The following is a 25,619-nucleotide window of genomic DNA, read 5'->3' as shown; positions in this document are numbered from 1 at the left end:
GATCGGAGTTTACTAGTTTCATTGAGGCGGAGCGAAGTGAAAATGTAAATATTAATTTATAGATACCCACTTGATGTACTCTTAAGGCTTGGAGAAACTGACAGCAATGGCTCTGGTAATGTGACATCTGATGGACTTTGCTCAGGGTCTGGAAAATGTAAATTGATTAATGATTAATTGACTAATTAATTATAATGTGCTAAGGCATGTTATTCAATTTGTCTGCAATCCAGGGAGAATTATAGGACCATAAATCCCCCAAGAAGGTAATTTAATGCTTAAATAAATCATGTGAAGGATTTAGTTTTATCAAAACAAACAAGGTATTCATAGAATCAGACTTTAAAGGGACAATTCAATCTAAGAGAACATTAAAATTTGTACATATATTGGGAAAAACCCAGTTCCAATTGAAATTAGATCAGTCGGTTTTACTGTGATATGCTAGAAAAGTCCATGGTGGTGAAATGCGTGTGAAACTTTCAAACTCGCTTGCTGTCCTCCATTATACATTGTGGTCGAACATCTTGTATGCCGAACCCTGTCCCTTGCTCGTAGAGTAATGCAACTTTTGTCTAGAACTGCTCAAATCGCTCTGACGGTAGTGGTTTACCTTATTAGGTGAATTGTCTTGTCTAAAAATCATTTTATTACCTCCTCAGTGGTTATGTAGTTCATTTGTTTAACATGCGTGACTTTGGCTCGGGTATGGGTACAGAGTACATACTGTACCTGCTTAATCGTATTGATCAACGATTTGTAATTACAACGGTATCAATTAAAATACTTAACAATGACGTGGAATTTGTCAATATATTGTGTTAAATGTTTCATAAGAAATGTAGAACAATACATTTATGACATATTTTGCTTCTTGGTTATGTAAAAGAATTAGCCTGAGTGAATTGTCCCTTTAAGAGAATTAGATTTTTGTAGAATATTAATTAAAAAAGAATTTGAAATACCAGAGTGTAATCTCCTCATATCTCTCAAAGACTACATGTTAGATCATTAATTGCTAAATTTGTGAAATGATGGTCAAGACTATTGGGCCACTTGTCTTAAATTTCCAAATTTTATATCAGATCTTAACTGAATAACTGTTTAGTTGAATGATGCTAAGATATTGATTATTGATAACACTTACCAAGTAGACAGAGGTGTAGAAAGGAGAGTCTCAACCTTTCATGAATGTTGAAGGTTTCTGGAGCCAGCTCCGAAATTTCCTTGATGAAGTCATGGTGATCATCTTCATCACAACACTCATCCAAGACAGCTTGAGCTTTTCTAGTTTCACTATCGTAAGAATAACTGGCAGTCCTTCTGGCTGTCTGGAGCAATGCCATCCAGGTTTCCTCCGACATTTCCCTGATCATGTCTGTTGACAGTCAAATAAGATTTTCCATATCCATGATACCAATAAATAAATATGTGCTTGGGTTGGGGTTATAGAGTGTGAAAAAACAGGAGTGCCCGGAAAAAAACCACATAATCGGGCAAATAAACGCCTGTCTGTCTGCCCATGACCGGCAACTTTACAGTAGGGTAGACATTTTTTGCCATGCAACTGGTCCTTTTAACGGTAACGCTTTTGGTCCAGTTCTGATAGACTACTAAAGATATACAAAACAAAAATAGCAGTAGCATTGTAGAAAGGTTAAAGATCAAATTGAGCAAAACAGATTTTCGTAATATTCTGGTTTTCAGTCAACTTTGTTGAGAGCGAATGATTCTAAAACAGATATGTGGATATTTTTTGTAAGTACAACTATGACTTTGCTAGTAAATAAACTACAAGGATGAATTGTAACTTTGTTAAAGGACCAGTAACTTTTAGGGTCAGTCGGTCCTTAGGACTAGCCGGAAAATATCCTGAAGGGAGAACACTGGTGCCAGGGATTGAATCCTGGCCGTCTAGGTTAAGGCAAGTAGCATAATCACTAAACCACATTAGCTATAATAAAATGGAAGCTATAAATGCATAGTATTACAGTAAGCTAAAAACACAATCAAAGGAAATATTAACAAGAGGCCCAGAGGGCCTGTATCGCTCACCTGATTTGTAATGCCAAATAATTTTCTGAATACAGGTTCATTGTTTCTTTTCTGAAGGAATTTTAATATTAACCTCTAAATCCCCTATTGGGCCCCACCCCTCCTGCCCCCTAGGGGTCAGAGCCAAAATTTATACAAGTTCTGTTCCCCTTCCACAAAGGATGTTTCTGGCCAAATTTGGTTACATTCCATGCAGAACTCTATGAGTAGTAGCGATTTAAAGAATTTACCTCTATTTCCCCTATTGGGCCCCACCTCTCCTACCCCCGGGGGATCAGAGCCAAAATTTATACAAGTTCTGTTCCCCTTCCCCCAAGGATGTTTGTGGCCAAATTTGGTTACAATCCATGCAGAACTCTATGAGAAGTAGCGATTGATAGAATTTACCTCTATTTCCCTATTGGGCCCCGCCCCTCCTGCCCCCTGAGGGTCAGAGCCAAAATTTATACAAGTTCTGTTCCCCTTCCCCCAAGGATGTTGTGGCCAAATTTGGTTACAATCCATGTAGAACTCTATGACAAGTAGCGATTTAAAGGATTTACCTCTATTTCCCCTATTGGGCCCCGCCCCTCCTGCCCCCGGTGGGTCAGAGCCAAAATTTATACAAGTTCTGTTCTCCTACCCCCAAGGATGTTTGTGGCCAAATTTAGTTACAATCCATACAAAACTCTAGGACAATTAAGTAGCAATTTATAGAATTTACCTATAATTACCCTATTGGGCCCCGCCCCTCCTGCCCCGGGGACCAGAGCCAAAATTTATACAAACTCAGTTCTTATTCCCCCAAGGATGTTTGTGGCCAAATTTGGTTACAATCCATGCAGAACTCTACGACTAGTAGCGAATTAAAGGATTTACCTCTATTTCCTCTATTGGGCCCCGCCCCTCCTGCCCCCGGGGGGGTCAGAGCCAAAATTTATACAAGTTCTGTTCCCCTTCCCCCAAGGATGTTTGTGGCCAAATTTGGTTACAATCCATGTAGAACTCTATGACAAGTAGCGATTTAAAGGATTTACCTCTATTTCCCCTATTGGGCCCCGCCCCTCCTGCCCCCGGGGGGGTCAGAGCCAAAATTTATACAAACTCAGTTCTTATTCCCCCAAGGACGTTTGTGGCAAAATTTAGTTACAATCCATGTAGAACTCTATGACTAGTAGCGATTTAAAGGATAACCTCTATTTCCCCTATTGGGCCCCGCCCCTCCTGCCCCCGGGGGGTCAGAGCCAAAATTTATACAAGTTCTGTTCCCCTTCCCCCAAGGATGTTTGTGGCCAAATTTTGTGACATTCCATTCAGAACTCTATGACAAGTAGCGATTTAAAGGATTTACCTATATTTCCCCTATAGGGCCCCTATAATAAAATGGTTTTTGAATCTTGTTTTGTAAAGTTGTATTATTTAGCTGTTATAAAGGTGGCCATCAGGTATATGTAGTCTTCGTTTGTTGGGTCCGTACAACGTTGAGAATTGTCGTTGAAATGATGATTGACTCTGATGTTTTTTGTCGACAATTTATTCTTTAGTACTTCATACGTTACATAGAGTCATTGTTGATACATGTGACCCAAAATGGGACCACACACAAGGTGTGTGCTCCTCTATGTTTCTCCTTCTCTCTTCTACAATAAGTGGTCAGCTCTATTTATACATAACAACGAGAGCATGGGGATCAGTATTTGGCCATGATATCTAACACCTGAAACATCTGATGCATGGATAGCTACTGCATAACATAAGTAACACGCTGAACCAATTAATACTGACCAGTTTCACAATTAGCATTACATATAAGATGTTCAGGCACCACATACCATTACACAACAACGAGAAACTTATACCTATAACCCAGACTATTATGTACAGACCTGGCCAGCTATCGCATGGCACTGATAACTGATAATATATATACGTTTAGACCTGGGACACACACGAATAGCTGTAAGTCTATATCAGTATCTTATGAAATAAAACTTATTATATTATATTACGTCCCCTTGTTAATAATTATTTAAAATTAGTTATAATTTGAAATAATAATAATAAATTTAAAATAAAACTTATTATATTCCGCTAGGTAGTAGCTGGTGGCTAGCAAAATTCAATACTCAGCTCACCTGTAATATCACTTATTTTCTCTACGAGTACATCAATCACAACTGTTTAGTAGTGATTATATATATATAGCTTAGGGCATGGTTGTTTTTCATTCCTTTTCTTTTGTATTTCTTTCTCTTTGTATACTTGTTTTACAGCCCTAGCAATCAACTACAGATGCCTCGTATATATATATTGTACTACCCACCTGACGTATGTACAATGCCAAGTGACCTCGGAGCAGACTGGAGAATTTCAGCGCAGAAATGGGTGCTTAAAGAATTGTAACAGGCCCCCTTGCTTACTTTTGCAATGAATGTATATTAGAAGATGTTGTCGAGTATTACAATGGTGAGACCATAATAATTGTTATTGTGAAATGGACATCAATCAGCAATTGATTTTACCCCTAACATATATATTTGCACGCGTTACACTTTCCACTGTGCAAAGTTAGACACCACCAAACATAACTTAGAGAGTTGAATAATTTTCCAAGGCAGAAAAAGTTTAAGCTCCATGTCTCGGAACTCCGTACACGAAAACTTTAAGATTATAGATAAACGTAATAATCCCAAGATTCCAGCATTTATAAAGAAAAAAACCAGAACAATGTCCCAAGAGTCTTTTAACCAAGTTAAATTTCCTTTATACTTTTAGACAATTCCAAAATCAGAAGAGTACTCATAGATAATTTTTCTTTCTGCCTTGGACACCACCTCCTTTTTACACGACTTTAGAACAAAAGGAAAAAAATATGACATTATGGGGAAAAAAAAAGTTCACAAATACAAAAACATACAATTAACAAAACAAAGTTTTCCACCGGGCCCTAAACAATCCTACAAGACTGGGGAAGCCACTCTTATGATTTTACTTAACCCAGCTCGAATGAAAATTTGGGGTTGACCAGAGACTTTCCCCGTTACTTATATACCCCCCAAACTAATTAAGTCTGACCACGTGAGTACAAGACCCCAGTGTTGGTCGTATCAACTCTAACCACCAGAACCATAGTCCCCACAGTGGCCAGAATACCTAACAGCCAAAAATACCCACCCCAACAATTTTGAATAGGAGAAGTCCTTGTTAGGGTTATCTCGAGGTGTTGGTCATATCAACTCTTACCACCAGAGACACCCCCAACCACCTGGATCCTCTCCCTAACTAACTACAATTATACCTACAGTCCTATCTACATGCCCCTGGTCGCCCCCACCAATTACACTTAACATTACATACCACCAGTTCACCTACATAACAACCTCCCCCCTCCCCTCCCTATTGTACATATGTGTCCCCCCCCCCCAACCCCTGCTATATACCTACCATGAATCAACTTCCCCCTCCCCTTAAATTTTCTTTAATTCCCGGATAGAGAGGTGGCGCAACTCATGAAAATATCGCCGCATTCCCGTGGGGTTCAAATGAACCCCATCGTTCAGCAGCCGGGGGACATGAGGCGTCGCCGAGCCACATAGCTCTGACCCCGGTCCCTCATCTCGAGGGAGAGGGCCAGAGACATGCGTGCCCGACGAGCCGCATACTCCGCCCCGGTCACCGCACGATGCCGGGTCCGCGGAAACACCGCCATGAGGGCCACCCGCTCTACCCCCCAGCTATCTAATGTATCTAGTATCATACGCAAGACCCCCATAAAATGTTGCAACCTATCCCCCCTGCTATCTAAGTCGTTCCCCCCCCCCCACCTGCAAGATTACTAACCCCGGACTAAACCCCTCCCTCTTCATCCGATCCACCAAGTCCACAATATCCCAAATTTTCCCCCCAGACTTACCATACAGACGAACACCCACCCCCGTCAATCCCAGATCCCGAGTAAACCTCCCCTCCCTAGGGTTATTGATAAGATTGCTAAGTCTTGTTATATAGCTATGGCCAATAATGGCCACTTGGCCTGACACTAGTCGTTTCATATTTGCCTGTATATATACCTACAACATACAAAAGGAAAAGAATATATATATAAAAACACGTCATAAATACATCCGCAGATTAGACATGAACATACTGAAACTACTCATCAATACTAGGTCTGAATAAATTGAATGCTCCTCACTATGCGTATTATTCCTTAAAGTTCTGATGCCCCCTGGGGGGAAGGGATATTCAGGGGTCGACACGGTGTCCTCCAGACCCCTGTGCTGCGCGGTTCGGGTTTATTACCCTGCCCGATCGGGCCCAAACTATAATGTTCTCCTTGTGTAACACTGAAATTCCCTGGAATCATGTACAGGGTTTTTTTGTTACCATGGCCAAAGACAACACCCCAATGTCCCGATACTTATCACATCAAAGTTCCTCCGGGCACTTTATATCACACTTTCCGGAATAACAATAAGGACGTCTGGGTCCAGGCAGGGCCGTACGCATTTCCCCAAACCGCTTTGACGTTGTGGCACCAGCAATGACACAGGGGCCTGGGTCCTCTTCCTTAGTTCCTCCCCCCAGGTCAGGGGCACCAGTACACAGCAAACATGAAAAACAAGTTGAACAACAAATGTTAGTCCTATCAAATTGTAATATCAATACTATTAAATTACAACAACCCCTCAAATATCCAAATTACAAGTTTGTATTTTCAGTACTGGCCTATCAGTTTCGGAATTTAACTCACTCTAACCCAATATCAGTTACTACAATAAATCCTACTTAGTCCCCTTTACCTATGAGCGGCCTCCCCAGTAATACTGTCCCCCATCCTTTCCCCGTACCCTGTTACACGACACCTCCCATGAGCATTCGCAATGAAAGTTTTTTTACCCAGGATTGTAAAGCCTATATTTCATTTCCCAAATCCGCATTGTCCACATTCTCACCAGTACTAATGTGAAACGCCTACACAAGTTTCGTTAATCAAGCTAACAAGACTAGGTCCAAAATATTAAAGAGAAACACAGTGCAAGCTATAAATAGCTCACACCTGAGAAATTATACACACAAGCGTACCCACTCAACCGAAACGTAAACAGTACACCTGTATAAATTCCACAACCACAGGGATTCGTCACACCGCGTAGTAAATAAACGAGTAAGTCAACGATCAGAAATTCAATTAATTAGTTAATTAGGGTCCCCCCGGAGGTTCCAAATTGTAACGACTTGTTTCGCTACGACCGTAGTCATTAGCGTAGAGTAAGAATGATACAATTAATTTGTTTTGCCCTGGGTTCGACTGCCGCGTTAGCTTGCAGATTCCTATGTCTCGCTGCAATATTCAAAGGTACCAGTGAGTATGGACAATGGACGACATCAAATTCATTTAACAGTTTATTAATATTTAACATGTGTAAAGGTGACAACAAGAAAATACCCGCGTGGCTCAGTGGGAAGTACCGTGAAATGGACAGTTTTGCTGCTAATATTTTCACGTTTTCGCTATCAGAATTAACTCCTACCCATCAATGAAAGACCGAGCACGTGGCGCTACACACCGGGCCGATTATCGATAGTTTAACCTCCAATTTCACAAACACCGTTCTCCGTCAAAGTCTCGGTTAATATAATTTCCGGAAAATATAGCAACGAAGCGCACCGCAGCTTCGTTACAGATCTTTTCTCTGCTTTTCAAGCTTTTACTACATATTACTACACATGAAATTTGAGAAAGATCCTTTGACTACTTTCTGAGATATATAACAGTAACAAACTTCAATTATCAAAATCCAAGATGGCTACCTGTCGGCCATCTTATTCACAGATTGGTCCTAAAATGCAATATGCACAACTAGACCCATAGAATGCACATACAATTTGAGACAGATCCCTTCAGTACATTCTTAGACATAGCGGAAAAAAACTTCAATTGTCAAAATCCAAGATGGCGTCCTGTTTGCCATCTTGTTCACCGATCGGTACAAAAATGCAATATGCATAACCAGGGACCTAGGGGAACCTACACATGAAATTTGAGACAGATCCCTTCAGTACTTTCTAAGAAATAGTGGTAACAAGCTTCAACTATCAAAATCCAAGATGGCGTCTTGTCGGCCATCTTGTTCATCGATCGGTCTGAAAATGCAATATGCACAACTTGACCCCTAGGGGAACCTGCACATGCAATTTGATACAGATCCCTTGAGTACTTTCTGAGAAATAGTGGTAACAAGCTCTAACTATCAAAATCCAAGATGGCCGCCTGTCGGCCATCTTGTTCATCAATTGGTCCCAAAATGCAATATGCATAACTAGGCCCCTAGGGGAACCTGCACATGCAATTTGAGACAGATCCCTTCAGTGCTTTCTGAGAAATAGCTGTAACAAACTTCAATTGTCAAAATCCAAGATGGCGGCCTGTCGGCCATCTTGTTTATCGATCGGTCCCAAAATGCAATATGCACAACTAGGGCCCTAGGCAAATCTGTACATGAATTTTAAGAAGAATTCTTTTGGTACTTTCTGAGAAATAGCGGTAACAAACTTTAAACTATCAAAATCCAAGATGGCAGCCTGTCGGCCATCTTGTTCACCGATTGGTCCCAAAATGCAATATGCACAACTAGACCCCTAGGGGAACTTACATGTGAAATTTGAGAAAGATCCCTCCAATACATTCTGAGAAATAGCGGTAACAAACTTTAACTATCAAAATCCAAGATGGCTGCCTGGCGGCCATTTTGTTGACCGATTGGTCCCAAAATACAATATGCAAAACTAGGGCCCTAGGGGAGCCTACATATGAAATTTGAGAAACATCCCTTCAGCACTTTCTGAGAAATAGCGGTAACAAGAATTGTTAACGGACGGAAGGACGGACGACGGACCACGGACAAAAAGCGATTTGAATAGCCCACCATCTGTTGATGGTGGGCTAAAAATGCAGTCAAAATCAATTATCATGGCCGAATAATGCGCATGACAACTGTTTAACACTAAAGATATATATTTAAGTACAAGGTCAAAGTGTGTCACAAAAACAAACCAATACATTTTACAGTATTGAATGCTTCATATGCAGATAACATTTTGTTTACTTGAGCCTATGTCACAGTATTGAAAGCAGTTTCCAAAATGTAATGTTAAATACTCACGGTCATTTACAGAAATTCTCTGGAATTGGTCTGAAAATAGATTAATTCCCATTCATTAATTAACAAATTGCAACAAGAGATCCCAGAGGGATCTTGGCGCCCACCAAAGAATGATCTTTGTCTGACGATGGAAAGAGGGATCTTTTCCCTGCTTTTCAAACTTTTTCAAACACACTATATATAAAATTTGAGACAGATCGCTATAGTACTTTCTAAGAAATAGCGATAACAAACTTAAAGTATCAAAATCCAAGATGGCCGCCTGTCGGCCATCTTGTTAACCGATCGGTCCCAAAATGCAACATGCACAACTAGGGTCCTAGGGGAACCTGTATATGAAATTTGCGAAAGATACCTCCTGCACTTTTTGAGAAATAGCGGTAACAAACTTTAACTATCAAAATCCAAGATGGCCGTCTGTCGGCCATCTTGTTGACCGATTGGTCCCAAAATGCAATATGCACAACTAGGACCCTAGGGAAACCTATATATGAAATTTGAGAAAGATCCCTTATGCACTTTTTGAGAAATAGCGGTAACAAACTTTAACTATCAAAATCCAAGATGGCCGCCTGTCGGCCATCTTGTTGACCGATCGGTCCCAAAATCCAATATGCACAACTAGGGTCCTAGGGAAACCTACATATGAAATTTGATAAAGATCCCTTCAGTACTTTCTGAGAAATAGCGGTAACAAGAATTGTTAACGGACGGACGGACGGACGGAAGGACGGAAGGACGGACGGACGACGGACCACGGACGAAAGGCGATTTTAATAGCCCACCATCTGATGATGGTGGGCTAATAAAACTGGTACTGTTTGCAAATGCGCCAATATATTTCCCACGTTAGTAGACTGGAGTATATATTCTCGTTAATGGTTGGATTTTTACCAGATCCTAATCCTACTGTTAATGGCTGGCATTTTTATGTTATACAAAACATATCATATATGTGTATGTTGTCTTGAAAATATACTTTTAATGACTCCTTACGTTTGATTGTACGTTTCCTCTTGGCTCTTGTTGGCAGTTTCTTAAGAAGAGGTTCAGTGGACAATTTTCGTTTTTTGGATGGTCTCTTTGGAGGAATATTCACCAACAGCAATGAACCATTGGCAGGGCAACCATCTCGGAGTTGCTCTGATGCAGAGGACAGATGTTTTCTTGCCTCTTCCATAGCCTGAACGGAATCAGCAATGTACGTGAGATTGTATAAATCTTTCAAGATTTCCCTGACCTTCCAGGCAGAGTCAGAAAGAGAAGGACCTTGCGGCTGCTGTGGCTCTGTGATGGTGTTATCTAGGTCTTTACAAGGTGCACATGCTGTTGTAGAATGCTCCACTTCTTGTATGTTAAAAAGTTGATCTTTCGGCAGCTTGACACAATCCTCATCAATGATAAAATGAGGATTGTTCATGTAGAAGTTTGGCAAAGAGTTCCATGTGATGTTATTGATGTGGCATATCAAAGCACAGAAATGCTTACAGGGGAAATGTGTTTTCTTGAATGCCCTACAGTCACAAGATGGCATGGTGTGACTGGATTCATCACCTAGGTTAATACGATAGAAGTGAGACTGGCGGTTAGATGACTGCACTAGAAACTCTTTCTCAGTTACCATTGTGACCATGTCTGAAGTGATGTCCGAACATCTAACCGTTGCTTCACGAATATGTTGTACAAGGTATTTGGGCCGGTTATGAAGCTCTTTTGGAACAGAGCCTGATGGTTCCCTCCAACCAGCTGACATTGTGACATTGCTCTCCAGGTACCTGGGGAAAATGTAATTATTTACCAGTAAAAATTTGTTAAATTTGAAAATAAAGTGGATTGCATCACTGATTGAATCGAAATATCTCCCTTATATACAATAGAATGTAAACATCAAGAATGATATATAAATCATTTAAGTATTGGTTGTCATATTTCGACACGCATTGGGTGTTCTAGCATAGCCAATGCTAGTAACATTGGTATGTTACACACCAATGCATGTCAAATGTATGACAACCAATGCTTATATTTACATTTAAATACACTCATTCCCACTATAACAAGAGATCCCAGAGGGATCTTGGCGCCCACCAAAGAATGATCTATATCTGACAAAGGAAAGATGGATCTTTTCTCTACTTTTTAAACTTTTTCAAACATACTACATATAAAATTTGAGACAGATCGCTTCAGTACCTTTTGAGAAATAGCGGTAACAAACTTCAACTATCAAAATCCAAGATGACTCCTTGGCGGCCATCTTGTTGATCAATCAGTCCCAAATCACAATATGCACAACTAGGGCCCTAGGGGAACCTACATGTGAAATTTGATAAAGATCCATTCAATACTTTCTGAGAAATAGCCATAACAAACTTTGAATATCAAAATCCAAGATGGCTGCCTGGCAGCAATCTTGTTGACCGATCGGTCCCAAATCACAATATGCACAACTAGGGCCCTAGGGGAACCTACATATGAATTTTGAGACAGATCCCTTCAGTACTTTCTGAGAAATAGCAATAACAAACTTTGAATAACAAAATCCAAGATGGCTGCCTGGCGGCCATCTTGTTGACCGATCGGTCCCAAAATGCAATATGCACAACAAGGTCCCTAGGGAAACCTACATATGAAATTTGAGACAGATCCCTTCAGTACTATCTGAGAAAAAGCGATAACAAACTTTAACTATCAAAATCAGTAGATAGAGTGGAGAAAATGTGTAATAGCCTTATATGGATTAACCAATGAAGCGTCGGGTCTTAAACGAGATTCGGAATTGGGGAAATCCCGCGATAAGCTTTTGATTGACCCCAGATTGATGCAGATCTGCGCTTGATGAGAGCGGGAAGGAAGTGATGGAGCAGTGTGGTACCCGGTACGGTGTTGACACAAATAAGTAGGCCTAGGCCTAATCGACGATGTGGTAAGTTAAGAACAGAGCACAGGAGTTTGACGTTCTGTCAATAATATATAGAATACATATATTAAAAAATACCCCATATACTACGTCAAACTCCTGTGAACGGAGGCATGTCAAGATGCGCTCTTATTAAACATGTAACTTTAATTATGTTAGTTTGTTAACATGGATGGATACTGAAGTACATTTCCATTTAGCCATGGGTTTACATTTGTTACAGGAGAGGAGAAAATGTAGCGGCCAGATCAGTTTTGAACCCGGGACCCTCAGAACACTAGCCGAGTGCTCTACCTGATCACCGATGATCGACCAAGTCCAATCCCACTATACTCCTCCTCCTTTCTCGAAGTCTTCTTCCTCGAAGACATACGAGACCTTTAAACACCACCACTGTGGGTTATTTAAAATAGTTGGGTGCCAATTCTGTAACAGTAGAGAAGAAAATGTAGCGGTCAGACCGGGATTTGAACCCGGGTCCCCCAAAATACAAGCCGAGTGCTCAACTGACTGAGCTACATTATGTACCTGGTCACCAATGAACGACTTTGTCCAATCTTACTACACATTTATGAATACAAATTAACCCGTGCACAGCCAAACTTTCCTCTATTAACAAAAAATAACCACAAATTATGAAGTTTTGTCAATGTACATACGTTTGGTACTTGCTGCAATAAATATAGTAGCAGGAGAGGAGAAAATGTATACTAGTGGGACCCTACCAGTAGTCGTGAAGGAACAGTTAGTCTTGATCTGGAAAAAAAAGAATCGTTTGCATATCATGAAATACACTGTTTCTACATAAACTAAACAACATCTGACATCATGAAATATTTGTCAGCAGCTCCAGACATTCAGAAATCTGGATGCAGAGTAGGATATGCACACAAACTATTGTTCAGTCACGACTACTGGTTGGGTTCCAAGTAGCGGGTGTCCATATTTCGCCGTGGTCCAAATTTCACCATTTTATTATAACTACTGATATTTGGGTAACTATGACCTTACGTGATCAGCACGTATCATTAAGAAATAAAGATAATCTTTATAGCGATATTCAAACAATAAAATTTCATTCTGCATCGGCAGTCAGACCTTTATTCCAGGACGTTTCTTAGGAAGGTGACAAAAAATGTTGTTAATTGTGTCCGATTCCGCATAATGTTGTATGAGTAGCTTTTTTAATAATCAGATAATAGTGCAAGAACATAAATTTCAATAATATTAGGTTAATGTTTACATTAAAATCGTCTTTTATTTACCAAAATGGCAAAATATGATATCTTGAATTGTGAGGTATTGGAACCCCATTCATACAAAAAAGATTTAGACTATTTATTAATTTGATCCCATTTCACAATGGAAAACCCATGTGATAAATTCCATAGCAATTAGTTATCACATATTTCTACACACTCCATTGTGAGCCTTTGATTGGTCAGCTCTTAAGCTCCGATTGGCTCTCAACTTTCACATTTTAAATAAATACTGTTTAACAGGTAGTTGCTTATTTAAAGTATTAAATAGTAGAATCTGAATATTGGCTCTATTTAGGCACTATATTTTATGGCGTAAAGATATATCACTACACATTGTATGGTGGTAAGTTAAATTCTCTGAATGAAGACGAGAAAATGGTCACCACGGTATAAATATAGACTAGAGTTAAAGTTATGGGATAAATAATTTCCTCAATGCGTGACTCGCTAAAGTTTGTGTCTTTTCAAAATTTGAAAATTAAGTAACGCAAATTTGATAAACATATGATAAAGAACAGTCACGCATTGGGAAACCTCTATATTATATCTCTTATACAGACAATAAAAATGTGCTCTGTGAAAATCAAGTAAAAAATGGAGACATATGGACACCTGCAACTGCTATAGCGGCCAGCGATTCAAACCCAGGACCACGGACCACAGTAGCCGATGATGAACCCAGTCCAATCCCGCTACACTGTGAAATAGTTGACAACGTATCAACCTCATATTTTTAAAATTTGGTAATGACCACAAATTTACCAGTATATATAGTTTCAATAGATACCATAGGAAGATAGTCTAATACCTATATTTAAATTATTAACTCATTTTGGGGGTCTCTGCATTAACATAGTTTAAGCCAGACAAGGTAAACCGTGGTAATGACGATTTAATCCACAAGATGGAACCGCCATTTTGTAAACCGTGGTAATGACGATTTAATCCACAAGATGGAACAGCCATTTTGACAGTGATCAGTTGATGTAATCATGTCAACATTAGAGACATATCATAATGGTCACGTTTTAGGTGTCAGTTATATATACCCCCATAGACTTTTTTTTAAATCTGGTACACATACAGACTCGTGACATAAAGGGGAGTGGAGTAAACTTAGTATAGGGTTCTACAATGTCCCATATTAATGAAGTTATATAATTACTAAATTTTTGAAGTGGGAGGTATAAGTTGTCCACTCTGGCGACAGTTCTTGTTTGAATTATAGATAGCCCATACACTTGTGTTCTAGGTTTTTCATTGACACCTCCATATGAAATGTAAATCCATGATCACACCTAGGAATTTATATATGCATGTACACTTATTATGTTGTACATATTTGTGAAACATATAAATTGACTCATTCAGCAACAAAAATGGATCCAAGAATTACTTCAACTAAAGGTTTATTCTTGAAATTTATTCCAGTCAAATAGGAAATTGCAGCGTGTACATGTAGCGAACAGGCAAACTGAAGATCTAATGTACAGTATAGGCAGGGAAAGAAATATCCCAGGTCCGATTGGCCGAGACCAGTAAAATATGCTCCCGGGCTATATGAAATAGCTTGCAAGGTTTTAATGTTAATTAACCTGTTTTGGGTAAAATTAGATTGAAATCTTAAATTCGGGCAAGTGGTTTTCAAAATAAGTTTCTTGCCTTTAATAGGTATAAGCTGTATATATATGGTAGGCCTACCTTGTGAAGCCGTGGACTAGTATGACATCACAAATCCACTTGACGGCCGGGCGCCTAGCTCATCATATCTGAACCGTAGTCGACACTACCCTTACATTACGACCAAGCTCGCGCTAAACGTTTCACGATTTGTTGGGTGGGAATTTTTCTATATATCTCTTAAAGCAATTTTCTGATGTATTATGAACAAAAATTTTGGCTGCACAAATCCTTTAATACAAGTTTTTTTGCTTCATTCTTGGACTTCTACTTTCATCTCCGTGTTAATCTACTATAGCTTGAATTGAGAAGATAAGCCAGATCCATTTAAAAAAAAAACCCAAACAAATGGCATTTTTTCTCTATCAATAACTTGAGCAGAGAAATTAGTAGTTTTCTTCAGTCTGTTACAAAAGCTACTTACACTACACCATGCAATACCATCATGGAAAAGTTTGAGCTTCTCATTTTACTTCCAGATAAAAATATTTGAAATAATTAATTCATCCCAAAAAAACTCTAGTAGGCACTAATGCCATATATGGAATGAAGTACTGATTGCGTATGAACCAAAAGCAGAAGAAATTATTTAATATGTATTTCTGTGCTAGTTAGACACATCTATAGACGATCAAACATCAGTTATTGTTCAAATGATGGAATCATTTATGCTCTAAATTTGGTTTTGAACTCCCTCTTGTTCCAAAATTATTTTTCTCGCATCATGCCATGTTTACCTTAAACAATTCAATACTTGCTCATCTTTAGTTTCTCTGTTTCAGAATAATACATTGTATTTGACAGTTCTGATCATCAATATCAGCAAAGCGATGGTTGTACATGTAAGCTTGAGGTGTTTCAAAACATGTAACAATATGTAAACAAGGAGGTTCAAACAGGAGATCCCAGAGGGATATTGAATTGGTGCCCATTAAAGAATGTTATAAATTGTCTCTGATAATGGAAAGAGGGATTTGTTCCAAGCTTTTCTCTTTTCCCTCTCACTTTCAAGTACTTAATGCACATATGGAAACTGAATTCCCATTTGATTAAGCTTGTAAGTTGCTAAGCAGAAACAGCCATTTTAATTGTCAAATCTAATATTGTTAATGTCTGTTTGGAATTTTTCCAAAAAGAATATGTAGAATAACCAAGAAGAACCTACAAATTTAATTTAGGAAGCTGAAACTAGATAACGTATTGACTGTATTAATCAACCAAAATATAAGTTCCTATACCATCCCTCTTCCCATTTTAAATGTTACGGTAAGTCCTCAATTAAGACACAAGTGTATCCTCATGCTACATGTAATGCCCGAAAAAAGTCCCCAGACCCAGTTGCTAAATATCAGATAAAACATTCCCTTTATTTAGACCTAAAAGTCCTTTTTTATTGCATGCCCCTGTTAAAATTTAAATGGCCTGCTAGCTAGTAGCTACACATAATCACTTAAAATCATCATTTTGGAAAAATGAGTAATTTTCTCATGAAAAAGCCTGGAGAATGTCTGTTAAGATTAAAGATGCTCCACCGCCGACAGAGCATAAATGTTACCCATCATTTGAACAATAACTGATGCATAATCATGTTGATATGTGTCTGTGTGTCTAACACGAAAATACATATAAAATAATTCATTTTGTTTTTGGTTCATGCACACTCAGTACATAATGTACATCATTCCATATATATACGTCATAGTGACATGGATTTGTTTTTTTCAGGGTGCAATTAATTCAAGTCGGCTTTCGTCTGTGGTCCAGAGTCAATCTGTCTGTCCATTAACAATTCTTGTTACTGCTATTTCTTAGAAAGTGCTGAAGGGACCATTCTCAAATTTCACATATTATATTATGATACTGGTCGGTTAACAGGATGGCCTACAGGACGCCATCTTGGATTTTGATAGTTGAAATTTAAAAAGCAGAAAAAAGATCCCTCTTTCCAGCGTCAGATATAGATCATTCTTTGATGGGTGTCAAGAGGGATCTCTTGTAAATATCTTTATCTTGAAGTAAAAAAAAAAAGAAGCTCAAACTTTTCAATAATGGTAATGGTGTAAATTATCGGTAAGTAACTTTTGTAACTGAAGAAAATACTAGAGATGCTACATCGCTGAAAAAAGTTAATGTAAATCATAAGACATAGAACCTCCTTCAAGGTCTGAATTCTTTAACCTTTGGTGTTTTTTATATTGCTTTCTAGATTTCCAAGACCATGAGATATAAGCTAGTCTAGCTGACCAAGAATCTTGCATAGGATGAAGATATTTGCCTAAAATAAACACTTCCATGGAGAATATTTTTGCAACATTTCGGAATTCGCACCTGGATAACTATCACACTGGTATGTACACAACATGAAATTGTTTGTCTTTGCAGATATAACAGAGTTGATTGTCCTTTTGGGTAGGCTTTGATTGTGACATACCATATTTTCTCTGAGAAACATAATTGATGCACAAATGCATTACATAACAATGAATTTCTATACATGCATGTTCAGATATCTGTATGTATATACATGTATATATATATATATATATATATATATATATATATATAACTATATATATATAACTATGTTTCATGCATATATGAAATAGCTATAGTATATTTTGAGAAAGGATTATTAAGACACACATATTATCACTCAAATGTGCACTCTACTTAAATTTCTTGGATAATGTTGAAATTTCAAGATTGGTGTAAGAATTCATGTACATGAATAGGTAAGTATTAAAGATGCTCCACTGCCAACAGATCATAAACGATACCCATCATTTGAACAATAACTGATTTATAATCAGTACTTAATTCCATATATAGGGTAATATTGCCATGTACTTTTTCCGGGATGCAATTAATTATATTTAGTATTTAATCTTGAAGTAAAATAAGAAGCTCAAACTTTTCAATGGTGGTAATGGTGTAAAGTAAGTATTGCATGACTTTTGTAACTAAAGAAAAAAATTATACTTATTTGTCTGCTCTTTTTATGTTGAAAGGGAATATACCATTTGTCAGGGCTGGAGCATCTTTAACCGATATATACTCAATTGTAAGTCAGTTGGCCGATTGTAACATAATCTATATGCACTTTTTTTTTTTTAAGTGCACCATCTGTTAATAGTTGGTTATTCAAATTTTCTTTTGCAGTCTGTGACATTAATTTTTTTCACTGCTATTCATTTGGACTAGTAAACCCCAAAATTTTACTAGTCCTACGATTTAAAGATGCTCCACCGCCGACGAATGGTATTTCTTCTCTATCAAAAACAGGAGCAGACGAAATAGTATTTTTCTATAGTTGCAAAAGTTAATTACTTTACACCATTACCACCATTTAAAAGTTTGAGCTTCTTATTTTAAAAATATTTTAAAAATAATTTAATTGCATCCAGAAAAAATTCCGTGCCACTATGCCCTATATGGAATTAAGTACTGATTGTGCATTTAACAAAAGCAAAACACATTATTTTATATGCACTTTTGTGTTAATTAGACACGTAAAAACACGATTATACAACAGTTATTGTTCAAATGATGGGTATCGTTTATGCTCTGTCAGCGGACCGGTGGAGCATTTTTAATCACCAGTCCAAATTAAATATATACAGCCATTTTGCTTCAGCACATCAGTCATGATTAGTTTATGATTTTGGACTCAAATTCCAGTATAAAATGATGCATCTGGGCTGAAATAATTGGATACAGAATGCACTCAAAATGTATAGAAAAATGCAATTGACCACCGCTCTTGTAAATTTAGTATATTTACCAATTTTTATCACTTTGAAATGGTGAGCCACTAGTCCTATCGGACTAGTTCATTACATTTGACACTTCAGAGATAAAATTACTAGTTGTGGGCACCAGATTAGTGTTTAAAGTCACAGACTGCTTTTGTCTGTGATTGTGTAAAGACCTTTGATGTGCATATTGCTTAGCTGAGTCAATTTAATAACAGGGTGGGGCTCCTTCAAACCTGCTGATCAAAATTTTAAAAAGATTTTATCAAGATTCAAAGAACACAAAATTCCAACTAAGTCTCTATGTATCTGAGTGTGTGTAGTGTTATATGGTACACATGACTGTGTTTGCCAATAATGGTCCTTAATTGTAGAAATTCTAATTGCACAGTGCTTACATATATATACCTTTAACTATTAAAGTTTTTTTTAGCCTAACAGTCCTTTTCACACGATGGTGTGCATTTTGAAAAAATAACTTCAATATTGTTTACTATGAATATAAAACTTTAATTGTTGCAGCAGTTGTATGATTTAGTACTTATATGTATTCATCTCTTTATTGTAGACAATCATGCGAATAGAAGCATTACAGTGATACATTCGATTAAAGGATGCAGGATAAAGACTCACAAAGACTGCCTTTTAAAGGTACAATATTGTGCTCAATGTAGTATAGGTATAACTTAATTTTGAAGTAATAATGATAGATAGCCATGAGCCATGCATATTATTCATGTGCCTGTACTTTTCCCCATAATGATAAGTGAGATTTCTACCATTTTTGGTTGAAGGTTAGTCATATTTACATTAATATGACAGGGTCAACTCCAAATATTAAAGTGATGAAATGGGAATCTGTTTTGTATTTACGAATAAGACTTTATAGGTGAAGCCACAAAATCATGTATTGTACTTGCTTTAATGATACAGTAGAATTTACCATTGATTAGGTCAATTGACATATACACTGATAGGACACTTTTGTTTGAGGAGTTTGTTTGTCCCATACAAATATTTAGGACATTTTTCATTTTCATTTCCATATAGGGACTTTTTTATTGTATACCATCAATATCTTGTCTCAGATTTACTTTGACAATAATGTACTATAGTTTGAATTTCCGAGGGGCGGTGGTGGCCAAGTGGCCAAATGTCTCAACATATTACCACAACCCCTCCATCTGGGCCGCGAGTTCAAATCCATGTGGGGTAGTTGCCAGGTACTGACTGTTGGTCAGTGGGTTTTCTCCGGGTAGTCCGGTTTTCCTCCACAAAACAAACCTGGCACGTCCTTACATGACCCTGGACATTAAACTAACAAAATCCTAAACCTTTGAAATTCTGATGGTTGATGCCGCATAAAATATTCAAAAGATCATCTGAGCATAACGCTAACCTAAAACCATGATACTTTTGATGTTCTTATAGGATAAAGCAATGAGGAAACAACGTTTTGAAAGCAGGATGACAAGCAAATCACTAGTAGATGTATAGAGTTTCATATTAAGATTTTTTTTTTCCATTTTACCGACTTGCTTATCTGTACTGTTATGTATTTCATTAGACTGATTTTGATCTGAAGTGAAAAAAGACACCAAAAATGAGCAGATGTTATAATGTTGTACATAGAGTTTATATTAAGAATGTACTCCTCTGAGAAGTCAAAATTTTCTTGCATTAAACTTTTTTTTCTCATACAGATTTTTGGAAATAGGAGTTCATACTTAGAAGAAAATGGAAGAAAAAAACATATGTCCGTGTGCTTGTTTTTGAGCTATTGTCACTCAAAGATTCCTAATTGACAAAATATTGGATTTTATGGGAATTTTGTCGTTTTGACCATATACACCAGAGATTAATGCCTTAATTTCCTAATGAGATGTTGGATATGTATGGATGTTTGTAGAATTTATTTTCCAGTGGTATTCTTTAGAGAAATAGCAGTGATGATTAGTAAGACTCATATTTTTTCTCCGAATAACGACATATGCTACCCCTACCCCTTAATTTTGAGCAACAAAATGCACCATTTTCAGCCATGATTGCCAGATTTAACTTTTTTTAAAAAGTTGTAGTATTAAACTTTTGGAAATATTTTGCATATCAATAGGGAAAAAGATTGCTCTTTTTAAATCAGGTAGAAAAGTGGGGATGTGTGTGCTTACTTTTTTGCCCCATTTCAATATCAGTTATTTTTCAATATTTTAGAGTAAAAATAAAAGTGCTAAGATTACCATTTAATGTTAACATTGAGTGACAAAAACGTATCATTTCACACAGTAATGCTTAAAGATGCTCCACCGCCGATAGAGCAAAAACGTTACTCGTCATTTGAACTTTAATTGGTGTTTGATCATGTATATACATGTCTAATTAACACAAAAAATAATATAAAATAATTCATATTGCTTTTGGTGTATGCACAATCAGTACTTCATTCCATATAGGACATAGTGCCACGGAATTTTTTCGGGATGCAATAAATTATTTTAAATATTTCTATATTGAAGAAAAAGTAGAAGCTCAAACTATTCAATGGTGGTAATGGTGTAAAGAAAGTTACTTTTGTAACTGAAGAAAAATACTATTTCGTCTGCGCTTGTTTTGTATTGAGAAAAAATACTATTTGTCAACGGTGGAGCATCTTTAATGTTTTAATTACCACAAAGCTTGTAAAAAATTACAACAAAAATTAGCTCGATACAGCTAAAAATACTGGCGCAGTGATGATTGAAGTAAAAACAATTTCAGAAAAAAAATTGTAAAACTTCGGCGCTACTCAAAGCAAAGAAAAAAAAATTAAAAAAAAATTCAAAATGGCCACCAAATGTGTCAATTTCTTAAAATCCCTGTATAAAAAATCTACTTAGAATAGAAATGTAATTTTTTGACAAAATTAGCAACTGGCAATTTGTTACAGATATTGATAGATTTTAATTGAAAATATCATAATTTCTTTGATCTATGTCAAAACGAGAATTCAATGAGACTGAAACCTCAGAAGAATACATCCTTTATGGAATATGGATTATATGTTGAAATGTCAACTACCAAAATTACTTTTCATTGGTTTTAAATTTGACTTATATATTTGCAGATAGTGCTTAATAGTCATCAGAATACAGAACTTGAGTAGCATCAATATACAACGCTGGAGTGACATCAATATATACACAACGCTGGAGTGACATCAATATATATACAATGCTGGAGTGACATCAATATACAGCGCTGGACTGACATCAATATACAACGCTGGAGATACATCAATATACAACGCTGGAGTGACATCAATATACAACGCTGGAGTGACATCAATATACAACGCTGGAGTGACATCAATATACAACGCTGGAGTGACATCAATATACAAGGCTGGAGTGACATCAATATACAACGCTGGAGTGACATCAATATACAACGCTGGAGTGACATCAATATACAACGCTGGAGTGACATCAATATACAACGCTGGAGTGACATCAATATACAACGCTGGAGTGACATCAATATACAACGCTGGAGTGACATCAATATACAACGCTGGAGTGACATCAATACACAACGCTGGAGTGACATCAATATACAACGCTGGAGTGACATCAATATACAACGCTGGAGTGACATCAATACACAACGCTGGAGTGACATCAATACACAACGCTGGAGTGACATCAATACACAACGCTGGAGTGACATCAATATACAACGCTGGAGTGACATCAATACACAACGCTGGAGTGACATCAATACACAACGCTGGAGTGACATCAATACACAACGCTGGAGTGACATCAATATACAACGCTGGAGTGACATCAATACACAACGCTGGAGTGACATCAATATGACATCAATACACATCAATACACAACGCTGGAGTGACATCAATACAAACATAAGCTGGAGTGACATCAATGTACAACGCTGGAGTGACATCAATACACAACGCTGGAGTGACATCAATATACTACGCTGGAGCATGACATCAATTCAATTTTATAAAAAGAAAAAGAGATTGTTTCCCCAATATTGCACTATTGGATATGTGGGTATCAGGAAATTGTGGTGATTTCGTACCAATTGCGTCTATTTTCATATGAACATTTGACACTAAGCCTTGTGTAAAACTCAAATCATGCTCATCTGAAGGTTTACATTACAACATAGTGCTTATACACTCTTCAATTCGTCTAGACGCTTGAGATTTGAAATGATATGAGTGACAACCACACACAATGGAATTATTTTAACAAATTGGCTAAGATATTTTTGCATGTGATCAGCTAACTTTATACTTTCGTTTATCATGGTGTTGGAAAATTCTGACAAACTCCATTACAGATTTCTTTCTCGATTAATTGATAAAACACCTCAAACCAACACTACTCGACGAACTCGCTTAATCGGAACACCACTAACTGAAATTATAAAATCAAAATTTTTGTTTCTTTAATTAAAGGGCTTTTGTTTAATTTAAGGTGTTTGCATGTACATGGGGCCTAAAAGCCAAAATATGACCATATCCATATTATCTCAATGTATACATATAGTATAGCTACATTACATTGATATATTAACAACATTTGAAATATACCGATCAACAAGAATTATTGCTTTGCCAGAGAAAACGTACCACATCAATATACCATAAATTAGGATATTTTGGCTTATTTAGCATTTAACATAAATGCGCAAAAATATAATGCAAAAAATATTTGACTTCTTGTGTATAATGATTGATACATTTATAAAGATTGCTTCTATGCTTTCGGGAAAACCCATATATTTTTTTTCTAATAGGTCTTATTTTCTTATTGGGGTTCTCATACTATTTTTGAGACATTTTAGCTTGGAATATATATTATCTCAATCTGATTAAAATCATATCTTCGATTACGGATTTACATTATCTGTGCAAATTTGCAGAAAACTGAAAATAGTAAAAATTATTAATTTTGTGTTTTACTAAGATAGGTCTGATTTGAATATATTAGATATGCTCTGATTTTCCAATATTTTCAATATGGTCATTTGATGTTTAATATACAATGTACATGAATAGCATATTGACTCTGCGTTTCCAATGACGTTGGTCATTATTTATTTTACTCAGGCGATTTAACGCCATATGGACCCCAATAAAGGTCCGTAATTATCCCCCGCCCAACAAACTTTATAGTCCTTCATCCCAGCTGCTGCAGACTCAATATCAGGTCTACATGTATATATATTGACCTCATAGTTATTCTCAAAAAAGTATGTTTATAAGATATATTATAGGCCTATTTGTCCTTGTGAATTTCTAAATAAAGGGTTCAAGGTCATTAATTTGAACAAATATTGTTAGTCGCATCATTTCTCCACTCTACATGCCCAGGGTGTGTCAGTACCTTGGGCCTTTCTTGTTACTGTGGGAAGGAAGATTTGAAATTTGAAAGTTTTACGAACGACACGACAGACGATGCAACGGTGACTATACATGTAGGTTCATTCCTAACCCACACAGGTCAGATTGACCTAATAAGGCATTTTTCAATCAATACTCCTATTGGCATACTGGGAAAAACAGATTATGACATTAATTCAACCACTCTTCAATGATTAGATACATAACAGATCTGATATTTATACCCGAAGCTTTAGCGTGAGTGAACTACTACCAAATTTGTGTAAATAAAATATTATTTTGACCTTGAGATTAGATATATTACCATCAGTATATAAATATTACGTATCCGTTTAGAAATTGATCACAAAGACCTATGGCGTAATGATATACACGGTTATCTTATTATGGGCATGAACCATGCGACCAGAAGCTATCGATCAGAACATATAGTTATCGCTTAAAGGCTGTGTCATCGATCATGTATGGTTGTTTCCCAGTATATTATTAACAGTCAAGTTACTATTTAGTAGAAATCAAATTGATCAGTTGATTTCCCGTACATGATATACATTGCATTTTACCCTAATATGAACATGTTCCCTTTTGAATCTAGACTATTCTGAAAAGAATTTACGATTGTGATTGATATCGGAAACACCGTCTTTGGAGGATTTCTTTTTCGTATTGCGACATCACTAAAATTTGTTGTGGATCTTTGGTCTCTTTCTTTTTAAAACTTCAAGTTAATATGTATAAGAATACATAATCCATTGATATTTCATGATAATTTTTTAAAGTTCTTAGATTCTGTGCAGGATGAATGTCGATGTCGCTATTTATGATAGTCCTAAAATTCTTAGATTCTGTGCAGGATGAATGGCGATGTCGCTATTTATGATAGTTCTAAAATTCTTAGATTCTGTGCAGGATGAATGTCGATGTCGCTATTTATGATAGTCCTAAAATTCTTAGATTCTGTGCAGGATGAATGGCGATGTCGCTATTTATGATAGTTCTAAAATTCTTAGATTCTGTGCAGGATGAATGGCGATGTCGCTATTTATGATAGTTCTAACATTCTTAGATTCTGTGCATGATGAATGGCGATGTCGCTATTTATGATAGTTCTAAAATTCTTAGATTCTGTGCAGGATGAATGGCGATGTCGCATTTATGATAGTCCTAAAATTCTTAGATTCTGTGCATGATGAATGGCGATGTCGCTATTTATGATAGTTCTAAAATTCTTAGATTCTGTGCAGGATGAATGGCGATGTCGCTATTTATGATAGTTCTAAAATTCTTAGATTCTGTGCAGGATGAATGTCGATGTCGCTATTTATGATAGTCCTAAAATTCTTAGATTCTGTGCAGGATGAATGTCGATGTCGCTATTTATGATAGTTCTAA

The 25,619-nt window shown here is 37.0% G+C and overlaps 1 protein-coding gene and 1 long non-coding RNA gene across 9 annotated transcripts; one reads left to right on the top strand and one right to left on the bottom strand.

Moving 5' to 3' along the window:
• Positions 1 to 70: 70 nt before the first annotated feature.
• Positions 71 to 11,035, bottom strand: LOC138312727 (uncharacterized). Of its 4 annotated transcripts, XR_011207034.1 has the most exons (5): positions 10,197 to 11,035; positions 6,230 to 9,230; positions 5,948 to 6,104; positions 1,148 to 1,378; positions 71 to 148 (listed from the first exon to the last, which is right to left on the bottom strand). XR_011207034.1 is itself a non-coding variant. In XM_069253502.1 (2 exons), the coding sequence occupies exons 1-2, from the start codon at positions 10,951 to 10,953 to the stop codon at positions 9,118 to 9,120; spliced, it is 870 nt and encodes a 289-aa protein (XP_069109603.1). In that variant the 5' UTR covers positions 10,954 to 11,035; the 3' UTR covers positions 5,468 to 9,117. The 4 variants fall into 4 exon arrangements, 1 of the variants encoding a protein (XP_069109603.1); XR_011207033.1 differs by having other exon boundaries at positions 5,948 to 9,230; XR_011207035.1 differs by lacking the exon at positions 5,948 to 6,104.
• An 854-nt stretch (positions 11,036 to 11,889) lies between these two features.
• LOC138312729 (uncharacterized) lies at positions 11,890 to 22,031 on the top strand. Of its 5 annotated transcripts, XR_011207038.1 has the most exons (5): positions 11,890 to 12,126; positions 12,344 to 14,125; positions 17,269 to 17,409; positions 19,383 to 19,465; positions 21,915 to 22,031. It is a non-coding gene; the product is annotated as an uncharacterized lncRNA (long non-coding RNA). The 5 variants fall into 5 exon arrangements; XR_011207036.1 differs by lacking the exon at positions 12,344 to 14,125 and having other exon boundaries at positions 11,924 to 12,126; XR_011207039.1 differs by lacking the exons at positions 11,890 to 12,126; positions 12,344 to 14,125 and adding an exon at positions 15,195 to 15,219.
• The last annotated feature ends 3,588 nt before the right edge of the window (positions 22,032 to 25,619 follow it).

This window comes from Argopecten irradians, unplaced genomic scaffold (assembly GCF_041381155.1).
Source record: "Argopecten irradians isolate NY unplaced genomic scaffold, Ai_NY scaffold_0448, whole genome shotgun sequence".
NCBI lineage: Eukaryota > Metazoa > Mollusca > Bivalvia > Pectinida > Pectinidae > Argopecten > Argopecten irradians.
Note: the sequence above shows the minus strand (reverse complement) of the source record. Positions and strands in the feature narration are given on the sequence as shown.